Here is a 13,834-nt window from a genome sequence, read left to right as displayed (position 1 = left end):
TCTCTGAGGAAAACAATCCTGAACGCAGGTAACAGGCAAAGCTGGGAAGCAGGGATGCTGGTGGGTAGGCGCTTGCACTGCATTATGGAGGGAAAGGGTAACGGTGAGTTTAGGTTGCATGCACAGAGGACCAGGTCACACAACAGAAAGTGGCAAAACCAAACACACCAATCCTGCAGCCTGGCAGCACATTCCTGAAACGGGGGTCTGAGGCAATGCCAACAAGCCAGGCTGCCGCACCTGCTCCACACTGCAGGGTTAACACCAGTCAGGGGGAATGTCCCCTGTGCGGACCGGCATGCTGATTCTGGGGAGACTAGGCTGAGGGGTGGAATTTCTGTCCAGAAGGGACCATTCTGATCAGCTAGTCGGGACCTGGGCAGGGACCATAGGTTTGCTGCAAAGAGTGACATGGAGGCAGATCTGCAGCTTGCCATGTCTGTGCTGGGATTTTACAGTGCATTGGTGAAAACAGCTGTTTCTCTTAGTCTGGACATGGTCATAGAATTAAATTAAATATTGGAGATATACCTATCTCCTAGAGCTGGAAGGGGCCTTGAAAGGTCATTGAGTTGAGTCCCAGCCCCCTGCCATCACTAGTAGGACTAATTTTTGCTCCAGATCCCTAAGTGGCCCCCTCAAGGATTGAACTCACAACTTTGGGTTTAGCAGGCCAATGCTCAACCCACTGAGCTATCCTTTCCCCACAAAGTGAGGGGGATGCGGTTCGGGGGATGTGACTGTGGTGGAGAGGGCACGTGAGGGATGGGGATGTGACTGCAGTGGAGTGGGACACAGAAGGGGGGACGTGATTTTGGTGGAGTGACGGCAGCTGTTATCGCTGGGTGCAGCGTGAAGAGGGAGGTGAGTCTATGAGAAGAAAGGCGAGGGAAGGTATGAATGAAGGCAGGGCAGAGGGGGAAAGGGCGGCGTGGGAAAGCTTGTGCATGTGATTACCTATTCCACACACACAAGAAGAAAGCACATCATTTCTGGGGGCTCATTGAGGCCTGTGACCTGGATCTTACCGGTGTGCTTACATGAATATAATTTAGTGGTCGTAGTTCAGTATTCTGCTGAACTGGTAGCCTTTACTTAGACTCAGAAATGAACTAAGGCAGAGGTTAAATTACCACTTAGCCATGGAAAAAAATAATCTCTCCAGGAAAAATCTCACTCTAGCAACTCTGTATCTGGCCTGATTCTTAATACAAGAGCGTTGCTAGGCCTGGACTTGCATGAAATGCTACATGAAGTTCCCACCCAGAGGACTGGGGGTCTTGGTGGGGACTCCTAATGGAATTGGTTCCAAAAGGCATTAACAGCCAATGGGTGCTTGGCTCATTGACCACCCTTGTGGCTGGCTGACTCTCTGGCCTTTCTGTTGAGCTTCCAGCCAAGGGCTGAATATGTGGGAACACTGAAATGGGAACCATCTGTATCTATCTCAGGGGCTGTGTGTCTGTGTGAAGCCTGCCCTCCTCCTGTCCTTCCCAGGCCTGTTTTGAGGATAAATAAATGGGGTTCTTCAGCTTCCAGAGCTGTCAGTCTGGCACCTTTTATCAGCGAGTAATTCACTGGAAAATGAAATCCAAGAAATAAGGCAGACCCAGGTGTGCACACATCTCTGATCGGGTGGGGATGGGGAGGGGAGTGTGTGTGTGTTAAGCCGCGGCGCTGTAAAACATTCTCTGTCTGGGAGTGGATTAAATGCAGCAAATGGTGCGTGTGAGATGTTGGGGTACACACCGTATTAATTGTTTCAGGGCCGGAACCTTGCAGACCTCAGAAGAAGCCAGCCTCGGGGGACTTTCACACTGAGCACAACCCTGCGATTGGGCAAGCAGATTCTAGAATCCATAGAAGCCATTCACTCTGTGGGATTCCTGCACCGGGATATCAAGCCGGTAGGTAGTTTTCAAAGCATTTCTGCACTTTAAGATTGAGTCAACAGTCATCTTGGGGGCTGGAACAGTGGGCAGTCTTGGCAGAGGCTACCGTGTTGCCCCATTCGACATGCGAGAGAGGAGTAGAGTGGCGTATTCCCCAGCCACCCTTTGCTAGAAGAGGCCACTACACGGTGGGTCTGTGGCTCTGGTGTCACGCTGCCCCCCCAGTCAGATCAGATTCTGGAGGCAGGCAGCCCCACGTATTCCTCTGGAATCCAGCCCATCACTGCTAAGCCGCTGCTACACAGGTTCAGAAAGGGCACCCTTCCGTGTGCCCCAACACTTGGATAAAGGTCACATCCACGCATTTGTCTTTGCTAAAGAAAACCCCCTTTCCGGAGCCATTATTTCACAAGCAGGGGTATCTGCATGTCCTGGCAAACAGGCTAGAGGTCCTGGGAACCCAGCGTTGGCTTCTGGGGAGTTCTCCGTGCCGAGGCAAAAGGCGAAAAGACGCTAGCCTGGCTCCTCTGCCCAGGGAGGAATGATGCCCCACCCAGGGTCAGGGTCAGCCCTCTTCTCAGGGCTTCAGCGGGGAACACACCTTCCATATCCACCCTCCCTTCCCCTAACCTGGGGCCTTCTGCAGGGGCTGTCTGTTCCCTACAGGTTTCTACTCTACAGACCACTTGCCTGAGAGTCAGAGCCTGCTCCAGGGCCTCTTGTAGGAGGCTTTCTGCTGCTTCCTGTAGCCCTCCCCACCTTAAACCCAGGACTTCCTGCCAGGCCGTCTCTGCTCCTGGCCGCTTTCTCCTTAGCAGATCCAGCTCGGCTGGGAGCTGTGACAGGGCCGGATTCTCAGCTGACGTAGGACAGTGTTCTGCCATTGACTTGCTGTGCCTGTTTACTCCAGCTGAGAATCAGACCCGGCATGGCAGAGTTGTGTGCAGGATCGTGTGCCCTAGTAACTATAACATGAGGAAGAACAGCAAGCACTTTCTGCCCATAGTAACCCCGGCCTGAGTGGGGATGCTCCTTGATCACTACAGAGCTCTGGATGTGGAGTATCAATATTTCGCATAGTTTTGCTGAAGTTTTGCTGAGTTAACACACACTCTGGTTTTATGGTTATTATCTGGATAATCCGTAGCCTCCTGTCTTCAAACTGAATTCTAGGTTGGGGAGCCTGGAACCCCCTTCACTGCTGGGCTGCTTCTCTACTCCTTGGGACACACTGAGCCGCTGACTTTCTCTGCCTGGGGGAACCAAACATGTTAGCAAATAAACTAGGAACTCATGGTGCTGCCCTGACATGCACTGTGTTCCTGCCTGAGGCATCGCTCGGTGGGGTGGTCAGGAGAATGGCTGCTGCTAGCCAAACTGATTATTTTATTCTTTCCTTTTGGCCAGTCCAACTTTTCCATGGGTCGCCTGCCTTCAACCTACAGGAAATGCTACATGTTAGACTTTGGTCTGGCCCGGCAGTACACCAACACCAACGGCGAAGTCCGGCCAGTAAGTGACACCTTTTCCAACTCTGCTTCCACTCAGGCAAGGAAAGGGGTTTTGTTGTTTTGTTTTGTTATGACATGTATTGGGACTGCTTCTCGGGCTGGGTGGGGGTGGGGAGGGGTTGTGTTTGAGCTGGGAATGGAGGAATCTTGCTATTGTCTGAGAAATGTGGGTTTTTTCCATGCTAACAGTTTTCCACGATGCGCTCGGGCCAAGCAGGAGGGAGGCCAGAGCTGTCCGAGCTGGTGGCCTCCCTCCCCCGGCAGTAGAACAATCCTGTTCATGTCTTTGTCCGGCCTAGTCTGGGGAAGAGACCTGGGCGTGTTCTGTAGAGTTGTTTGATCGCAATGCAGCGGGAGTCTGAAGAGGACCCCGCTCTTCCAATACACTGGGCGTGATGTGGTTCACCAAGACGCTGGGCTGTCACCACTGCCAGGAGCATTGTTCCTTCCCCGGCCTGGCTTTGTCTCTGTGCCCCCTTTCTGATTGCTGAGCAGGGGGCTGAGGGTGGCTGCTCAGGGTGGGGGGGAAGGGGAAGTAACTGGCTCTCCTCTGTGTGTGTGTGTGTGTGTGTGTGTGTGTGTCGCATCCAGCCCTCTTGCTCAGTAATGTATCGTCTGGGCTCAGGCATGAGTGCAGCGCACGCTCCAGAGGTGAACGTCTCGCCGGGATCCCGGCAGGCTGAGCGTTCCTGGCTTTGCCATTGAATAGGTTGCTCACCACTCCCAGGACCAGGCCTTGGCGAGCTCCCAGTGTCGTACCTTTTGGCTCCAGAGCCTCTTATATCCATACGCTCCCTGGAAGCCAGGCTGCCTCTCCACAGAACCCCAGCCTAGCTCATCCTGAAAGTCCCAGAGCGCTTCTACCCTGAAGGTGGGCTGGAGCCTGCGGGGCTCAGGGCCTGACAGCCTGACAGCCCAAGCTCTGGTTCAGCAAGTGGCTTCCCTGCTGCTTAGGGCCAGTCTGGCTAAGAAGACTATGGGCAGCAGCTAGGCCCTGCTGGTCACTACCGCGGAGAAGGCAGAACTGGGGCAGTTGTAGAGATGCTCCTCCCTTATCTGATACCCCCCCCCCGGCTCCAACCATGTCCTGCCTGGAGGGGGGCTCCAGCAGCCCCTATGGACTCTGCATTCAGGAGGTTCTATTAGGTGTGGGGGGGGGCGGTGGGGGCATTACCTAGTGTAGAAATCTACACAGAGCCTTCCCTCATGGTATTCGTTGTTACAGCCTGTGCCAGTGCTGGTGTCATCAATAAAGCGTCTTAGAAAATCAAACCAAAGCAGCACAGAATAAAATCCTGTTTAGCATAAGGGTACAGTTATGGCTGAGCCACGTCACATTGCCAGGGAGTCACCCTTGGTATGAACACACTGGGCTTGCTCCAGTCTAATAGCTGGCATATGTTTATTGTGGGTCTCTGTACCCTGGTGGCTGTACCAATATTCAAGCAGGACTGGACATTCCCCTGGTAACAAGACTATCCAGAGTTAGCACAGCGAATGTTACCAGTGTTTCTGGAAAGGAGATCAGTCATCCTGCTTCAGGGCTTAAACCAATTTCTAACCATTAGAGACCAGGATGAGACCTTCCTGGGGCGAGATTATCCAGCTGTTCCTGTGGGGCTTCTTGCACCTTCCAGTTTGGTTTAGGATATCGCATTGCCACCCATCTCCATAGTATCTGGTCATCTTCCATGTAAAACCAATAGCAGCGGTGAAATCCCCAGGGGCCTCCATGGAGACTCGGGCCCTTCTCCCTTTTTGGGGTCAAGGCTGGGCCTTGGATAGGGGGTTTAGGCTGGTTGGCTGATTGACTTGTTACTGTGGGGGAGATTGGGTTGATGGAACATTGATGAGGGTGGCCACTGTCCGATACAGAAGAGTGACTTCATGGAGCTCAGGTCTGATCCAGTCTGACAGCTCCAGTTTCGTTTCACTGACAGCCACCATTTTCAGATACAAGCTCTCAATTTTTCTGACCCCCGCCCCCTCAGATCACAGCACTTCAAGGGCCCCATGAGGTGGAGAAGTGTCACCTCGCCCCACATGGTCTTTTCCGGCCAACCATTTAATGAGACTGACCTCTGTCTGTGTGCTCCAGCCCCCTACGAAAGCTTTGGTTGTCTTCTTCTCAAGTCAGTCATTCTGCTTTGGTCCCACCCTCACCACGCACACCTCCCGTCACACCAACTCACCCAAACAGCCCTGGCCCCCCACTCTCTAACTGCCCAAGTTGGCCATCAGGAAGGAAATTGTCTTGTGAACCCAATAGCAGCAACACCACACTGGCTCTGCGCAGAGGCTGGGCCAGCGAGATGCTCTGAGCTGGAACATGACTTTAAGGCATGTCCATTCTGGGGCCGGCCTGCCTTCACTGAGACCCCATTAATAACCACAGGCAGCCCCAAACACACTCAGACAAACTGATAAGAGCTTGCATTATTCTATTATAATCCCATTGAATTCAGCTGATTTTTCCCTAATCCCCCTCTGTCCAAGCTTCTTGACTGAGAGTGAGTTGGTGGTGTAGTTTCCAGAAAAGCTTCACCCTTCAGCCCTTCTCTTTAGAGGTTATGGGGTTCCTGTCTCCTTGGGGGTGCCTACAGGAAGTTACCCAGACAGCAGGAAACACAACAACCCAGGATTGAATGGCTAAAAACATAGAGGAGGTGGAATGAAAACAAAAAACAGGGTTTGCATAACCCCTGTAGACTGACACTCCTCCGACGTGAATCAGAGACAGCCTTTTCTGCATGTGCCTTGACAACTGTCCCATCTCAGGCCATTAGTGCAAGAATTGGGTGTCAAAGCCATTCCTCAGTGTACATTTCATAATCCAGTGCTTGAAACGAGGCTGTGCCGAACAGGCTGCAGGAGGACGTATCACAGAGTCTGGTGCTGGGGAATGACATGAAAGGAAATGGAGACCAATATTGATATAGTATTTAGTATTTTATGTTCATTTTACGCCCCCCCCCCAGCATCATGGTGGGCTGTGGAAAGGGACTTAAATGGAAGTTTACTACACTATTCTTTCTTTCTGTGAACAGATAAAGTCTCAGAATGCTCACATTGGTTAGACTGCAAACCTCCTGGGATTTCCCTTTATCCTGAACAAAACCGAACCTTAGCTAAGTTTCCCCTGGAGCTGCCTGTTTCCAGAGTCTTCCTGCCAGACATCCAACCCCTCTCCTGCTTTGGAGACTCTCCACCTTACAGCCAGCAGAGTTGGAGCTAGTGAGACCTAGCTGCTGTGACTATGTGGCTGCCAGGGTGAGTCAGCAGAATAGCCCTGCATTTTCCTGCTGAGTCCTAGAACCTGCCGTCCTGTCACATGCCCCTTAAACAACATCAGCACAGGTAGCTGTTTTCTGCAAAATGCGTACAAACTAAAGACGTACCTGAAGGGCCTTTTGCTCTTAGAGCTGGCAAGACTGATTGTAGCTCAGCTTCCAAAGGTGCGGGCCAGGAGTACAGGACTCAGTTTAATTTCTCAAAATGCTGGAAAGGTTGTTTTAAAGTGAGGTGACTGAGAGGTAAAGAGAGAGACCCCACAGCAAGAACTATGTGGCGAAATGGCCTTTACATTATTAAAAAAAAAAGAGACTGTGACAGGTTCAGTCACAGGGATCCCCTGGGGTCTGTCATCTGATGTGCTGAAATTACCTCTGAGCCTGTTTCTGGGCCTCAATTTCCTTTTCTTAATTCCATCTGCCTTTTGTGTTCATTTTCCTTCTCAGCAATCTGCAACCTCTGCAGTTCTAGCTTCTTCTGAGCTTCACTCTCACTCATTTTGCTTAGTTTTCTGTCCCTATTTCCCTTACCCGAAATAAGCAAACAGAAAATAACAAACCAGTAAACACGTTGTCTGTTCTCCATCCACCACACTTAAAAACTCACTTAAAATCACTACCAGCATCTCAAAGCAATCAGCTGTGCACATATCCTGCCAACTATGCCACTGTAACAGGTTTAGTCACAGAGATCCCCTTGGGACTGTCACCTGATGTGCTGACATTACCTCTGAGCCCATTCTCCCTGCCAGCTTGGGACTCCAGAACCCTGCCTTGTAGAGCCAGACACGCCAGCCTGCTGCAACACAGACCTAGGGTCTGGTCCACGCCCCCAAAGCTGCAGACTTAACTGAAAACAACTCAGCAGGTTACCTGTCTCCAGCACCCAGTTCCCAATGAGATCCAAACCCCAAATAAATCCGTTTTACTCTATATAAAGCTTATACAGTGTAAATTCATAAATTGTCCGCCCTCTGTAACACTGATAGAGAGATATGTACAGCTGTTTGCTTCCCCAGGTATTAATCACTTACTCTGGGTTTATTAATAAACAAAAGTGATTGTATTAAGTATAAAAAGTAGAATTTTAGATAAGATAATTGGAGATATACTGATCTCCTAGAATGGACCTTGAAAGGTCATATGAATCCAGCCCCCTGCCTTCACTAGCAGGACCAATTTTTGCCCCAGATCCCTAAGTGGCTCCCCTCAAGGATGGAGCTCACAACCCTGGGTTTAGCAGGCCAATGCTCAAACCACTGAGCTATCCCTCCCCCTGAGGGTGGTTTCAAGTAATAACAGACAGAACAAAGTAAGTCACCAAGCAAAATAAAGCAAAAACATGCAAGTGTAAGCCTAGTACACTAAGAAACTGATTACAGGTAATATCTCACCCTCAGAGATGTTCCACTAAGCTTCTTTCACAGGCTAGACTCCTTCCTAGTCTGGGCCCAATCCTTTCCCCTGCTCCAGTCCTTGTTAGTTCCAGCAGACATCTCACGTGGTAAGCAGGGGTTTTCCCATGACTGTCCACCTCCTTTTTCCTGCTTCACCCCCTTTTATAGCTTTGGGACAAGGCAGAAATCTTTTGTCTCTCTGAGACCCTACCCCTCCTTCTAAATGGAAAAGTACCAGATTTAAGATGATTCCAGTATCATGTGACATGGTCACTGGTCACTGTAAGACCCCCAGTCTCCATTCCCCATGGGCTGGCCCACACGTACACAGGAAGGATTGCAGGTAAATAAACCATTTACAACCAAGTCACTGGGAGCCATCAAGATTTTAAATCACCATTAATGGCCCGCACTTTGCATAATTACAGTAGGACCTCAGAGTTATACTTCATATTTCTAGCTTCAGATACAAGAATGATCCATGCATACAAGTGGGAAGAATATATTCAGTAGGTTATAACCTTTGTTATGATACCTTAAAAGAGACCTTTTGCATAAAGCATATTCCAGTTACATCATATTCACACTCATAAGCATATTTCCATAAAACATATGAAGTGCAACGTCACAGAGACTATTGTTGAGCGAATGGGAAACAAATGATGGACAGAAGAAAACAGCGTGTTCAGTGTGGGGCAATCCGTGTGGACAGTCACAACTCTAATTTCATGAAGGAAGAAGTTCCAGGTGTGGTTTGAGGCCTGGGTGTGTGCAGGATTCTGGCCAGGGACCAGTGAAACAGTGGAGGGATTACACTGCCTCAAAGTGAGAGACCGACAACTCAGGGCTTGTACATGGTACAGCTGATGTCGGAATAATTTATGTTACTCAGGGGTGGGAGTAAGCCACCTCCCTGAGTGACGCAAGTTACGCCAACCCAAGCGCCAGCCTGGACAGCATTATGTTGGCGGGAGAGCCCAAAGCAGGCAGTGAACATTATAGCATGAACTGAATCATACAGACAAGAGGCATAGCAGAATGGAGACAGAACAGACTCACTTGTGTAAAGGAGCCAGCCTAGCCTCCTTATTAGGCATTTGTGTCTTTCGTGTCAGGGCCCTCGGAGTGTTCTCGGTTTGTGGATAATAATGCACTAGCCCTTGATGACTCCTTCAGTTCTGCTGTGGGTTGTCACATGAGCGTGTCTGCCAAGAGCTCCACCTCCTCAGGAAGCTGGACTTCATATACCGCTCATGTCCTGGAGCTGCTTTTGAAGCCAAAGTGCTCCTGTCCTTTCAGGTGCTTTTCTCCAGGATGCACCCCTGCCCTCCCAGGCAGCCAAGTCCTGATTTTGTTTGCAGACCTGTTGTCCTAAAATGGCCAGGCGGATTTATTTTTTAATTTCAATGCGAGAAAGATTCCTTCTGCCCTCAACTCTTCAGGATCACAGTTCAGCCTGGAGTAAACAGTGGCATCCTAGATAAAATCCTCTAAGAAGAGGAAGACCTACAGGAGATGCTAATGCCAGCTATACGGGGGTGGTGTAACATAGCATGCTGTCATTACTGTTACCTAACAGGATTTGTAAGTAACCTCTGGGAGAGAAGCTTTGCAGTTGTTTAGCATGCTGAACTGCAGGTTTTCAAGGCTGAATTCGCACTCCCTATAGGAACCTGGCTCAGTACAGGCAGTAATTGTGCCTGGTGCCTACGTCCTTTTTAATATAATCGCAACAAGCTGTGGATTCTTTGCATTTTCAAAAATAGTCATTGAAAATTTTCCAGATGAGCTGTTATTTCACCAGCTCAGTGCAGGCATTCATTGGGTACCAAGGGAAAGGTGGTCTTTTTTCTGGGATGTAGCTCTCCTGTTTGTCTGAACTGGCAATGTGCTATTGTGCTCTTTTTTTTTTTTTGCTTAGTCAGCTGCAGTCCATTGATTAGATCTGTCTCCTTGTGATTCAGACTGCACTGCAGTAGTTTCCAGTGCCTTGCTGAAGATACTATATGCAAGTGCAAGTGACGGTCTGTCTATGCAGAAGGAAAGCATCTTAGGCAGAACGGTACATAGCCTCTTTAGATGAACATGGTCAGTGTTGCAGGACAGGGTAACTAAGAAGATTTTAATTTTCTGATATTAATTTTCAGTCTAAATCTATGCTTGCACTTCGGTGCAAACTCTTAAAAAGAGCCTTTTGTTACTGCAGCGAAAAGCAGACTAGAAATGCACCTAGGTAAAGAAGAAATGGTATTTCCTACAACTGGAGCAGATTTTCTTTCACTTGGAAAGAATGAACCGTAGAGAGAGAGACTGTGCATAGAATATATTGTATCCTCCCTCAGACCTGAAATATTTAAATCCAAGCCCAAGGGGTCTGTGCTGCCCACCTTTCACATGAGACATATCATCCCTAAAAGAGTTAGGCCTGGTCTACACTGCGGGGGGGAGAGGGGAGGTGTCAATTTAAGTTACGCAACTTTAGCTACGTGAATAATGTAATGGACACAAAATCCAGGCACAATGCAGGGAGTGATGGGCACGGGGTTTGGTAGTTTCAGGACTTTTTTTAAAAAAAAGTTTGTGTTCATACTATAAAAGCATAGGATTTTGTGGGGGAGTGGGTTGGTACTAGAGATGACGTGGGGGAGAGGAAGAGCTTATTATTGTCTTATCTGTAACAATGGTGAATAACTGGACACATGGCAATTGTAAAACTCCACCTCTGAGGGGACAAGTGAAAGCACACGAGTCGAGCAGTGTGGGGGAGTGGAATTCTGCACGCACAGCTACAGCAGTAAGCCCAAAGCCATGTAAATAAACATTGTATTCTCACGGAGGTTATGTTCATAGCAAGATGTGTTTGGTTTGTACCCTGCTGCTGCCGGATACATCACAGCTTCCATGTCACCATGAGTTTAAATGGTAGAATTGTGACTCATGCTGGAGAACTTGGAGGGTAAGCTACACGGGGGCAGGAGTTGTCTTTTTGTTTTGTGTTTGTACAGTTCCCAGCACAGCAGGGTCCTGGACACTACGGCACCACACATAACAACAACCTGAGTAGACTCATGACAGTCACTTCCAGTTGATTTTTATCGAATCAAATGCAGTAATACCTCCCCGCGTCAGATTTGTCACAGAGCTTATTTATTAGTGCCGATTTGTAATGTAAGCCCGTATCTCACGCTTTGAAAACAGACGACACAACGATTTGCAGTCTATGTGCCATATAATGGACAGCGCAAACGAGCTGTCGTGTTTGTCCTCGTTATGGTGAACCCTTAATAATCCCTTCTACGGCCACACTCTGACCTTCAGCATACTCCCGTCCCAACCCCCGTGCAGAGCCCTGAGGCCGCAAGTGTATGGCGTTAGCCAGCCTGCGGTCGCAAGGAGGGTGGAGATAGGGCCTGTGGCCCAGCGAGATGGTGGGGGCTGGAAGTGACCTGGTGAGGAGCAGCAAGGCAGCAGCTGGCAGTGTGGAGGGGTTTTCAGCAGCGGGGGAGCAGAGCTGAGGTTGGATCGGGTGAGGAAGGCAGAGCTGATTTGACTATGGGAGGGGGAGGAGCCCCAAAAGGTTGATTTGGTCAATTTATTTTATTTTATGTCATTTGAGGGGGAGAATCAGAAACACTTGTCTCAGGGAGGGCAAGACTGAAGCCCCCACTACAGCGCTTTGGGCACCAGCCGCTGCTGCTCTGAGTTTTATGCCTTGTGTTAGAAATGGCGAGTGGGGAGAAGCTGGTCTCGGGAGAGACCCCAGTCCCTCCGGCGGAGAGCTCATGGTGCTTGACAGGCCGTTCACAAAGGATGGGTCCTTGTCTCAAAGGGCTGGCTGTGTCAATGGGCCCCCGCACAGCCAGGGGAGACACTCCCGCCAGTGCTGGGGAGTGGGCGTGGGGGCTGACAGCAGCAGCTGAGGAGGAGATGCGTGCATTGGGAAGGATGCAATATTGCTTTGATTTTTAATTCATTTCTATTTAATTTTTCTCCATTTTGTGTTTTTTTATCATGGTTTTCTTTGGGTTTCTCTGTTTTACAGTTCTTTTGGGCTCTTCTTTTGAAGCTGTGTTTGATGCGTTGGCTTCCCATCCGCTGCTCGTAACCATCTCTGCCATGAGTTGTGAGTGAGCCATCACCATGCTTCTGGGTTTCATTTTGTTTTGTGCTTTCGTTCTCGATGGAGTTCAGAATTAAGTCTGTTTGCGTTTTCCCTTCATGATATGTTTCTGTTTTTCAGCAGGATTGTGAGATCCACCTAATCTGATGCAGAAGCCCAAAGCTCTTCGGGTTTTGGCCTCAGGGGCACTTGGGCACTCTGGGGGTTCCAGTCTCGGGAACTGGTTGTCACTCTTGGGGGTCTGGTGTCAGGGCCAGGGCTTTTCATCCTGGGTATTGTTGCATTTTGAGTCTGGTTTTCCGTATTCATTAAAAGGGGCATCACTAAATCTCACGGGACAGAGAGTTTGTCTCTGATGGGGCCCTCAGCACAATGGTGGCAGAGACCTGTGCCCCTCACCCCAGGTCACCGGGGCAGCCTGCCTGTCGCACGGATCGAAATCGGAAGTTCCGATTATTTAGTTTAAGTTGCTTGATTTACTTGTTTGTTTAGTTAAGCTTCACTTCACTTTGCTTCCCGTCCCACCTTTTCTGGTAAGTCCTTACAACCAGGACCTATTGCCAAGCACTGGCAGAGACTGTGGGACTCCCAGGTTCTCCAGGGGCCCTGCCATGTTTCTCTGGAAATCCCTTCTGGGTTTCCGTCCTGTGTCCACACTTTGGAGGAGAAAGGTTCTCCTTGTTTAGTCTGAAGTGTAAATATCAGGATTTAGTAACATCTGCAAAAAGCTCCTGTCACAAGTGAAGAGAAGTCACCATTTCGTAGAGGTGGACTAGTCTGAGATCCCACTTCCAAGTTTTGTTAATTATTTTTCTCTAAAATAAAACTCTGCCCTGCCTTTTCCAGCGGTTGACACCCCTGCCTTGTATTCGCTACATTAAAACCTTATTTCCCTGCTACGAGATTGGCTTTACAGGGCTCTACTCCTGGAGTTCCCTGTTGAATTGTAGCTGACCAGTACCTAAAGAAGTCAGATGTGAGGAGTGTCCCTCATTGACCACCATACCCTGGGGCATTTGTCTGGGATTGTAGCTTACATCCCTGTTCAGTCCCTGGGGCCTTTATCAGTAAGAACCGCCCTCCAGGCTCTTCCGCTTGAATGTACTTTGGCAGAGCGTGTTGGGTGCACGCCATCTCCCCACCATGCATCTTCAGTTTTGACTTCATTGACCCCAGATTTGGCTCAGGTATGAACATCTTCCTCGGTGCCATCAGAGGAGCTGGAAAAGAGTTTGCTGGCACCATCTGGCATTGCGAAGGGGCTGGAGACACTCTTCCAGGCCTGGGGACTTTGAGGTGGCTTCTAACCTCTGCTAGAAGCAGTACAGTTTAAGTGCTTAGCGCTGTGTCAGTGAATTCCACGTGTACCTCGTCCACTTGGTTGTTCTCAATGTGTAGAGATGAACACCTATCCAATAGACTAGGATCGTTCCCCTATAGGGTGCAAACCTAATACAGTTCCCCAAAATAAAGCTCCTTATAAACAAAGCATGCTTCACATGCTGTACATTTCCTCTGGGGTGCTTTGTATTATTATTGTTAAGGCTGCGAGTTTGTCATGGATGTCACGGATTCCATGACTTTCGGGACCTCCGTGACTTCTGCAGTGGCCAGTGTGGCTGGC

The 13,834-nt window shown here is 49.4% G+C and overlaps 1 protein-coding gene across 3 annotated transcripts in view; it reads left to right on the top strand.

Moving 5' to 3' along the window:
* The window catches only part of TTBK1 (tau tubulin kinase 1), a 160,431-nt gene that overhangs the window by 86,034 nt on the left and 60,563 nt on the right, over nt 1-13,834 (top strand). For 2 of the 3 annotated variants that reach the window (XM_045010368.1, XM_045010367.1), the window contains 2 exons: nt 1,767-1,907; nt 3,300-3,404. In XM_045010368.1, the coding sequence (XP_044866303.1) occupies nt 1,767-1,907; nt 3,300-3,404 (246 nt within the window). Of the gene's footprint in view, nt 1-1,766; nt 1,908-3,299; nt 3,405-10,833; nt 10,885-12,132; nt 12,214-13,834 lie in introns of those variants that run through there. The other variant, XM_045010369.1, reaches the window with a different exon arrangement.

This window comes from Mauremys mutica, chromosome 3, assembly GCF_020497125.1.
Source record: "Mauremys mutica isolate MM-2020 ecotype Southern chromosome 3, ASM2049712v1, whole genome shotgun sequence".
In the NCBI taxonomy this organism is placed as follows: Eukaryota; Metazoa; Chordata; order Testudines; family Geoemydidae; genus Mauremys; species Mauremys mutica.
The sequence above is the reverse complement of the archived record's forward strand: the minus strand, read 5'-3'. Positions and strand labels throughout refer to the sequence as shown.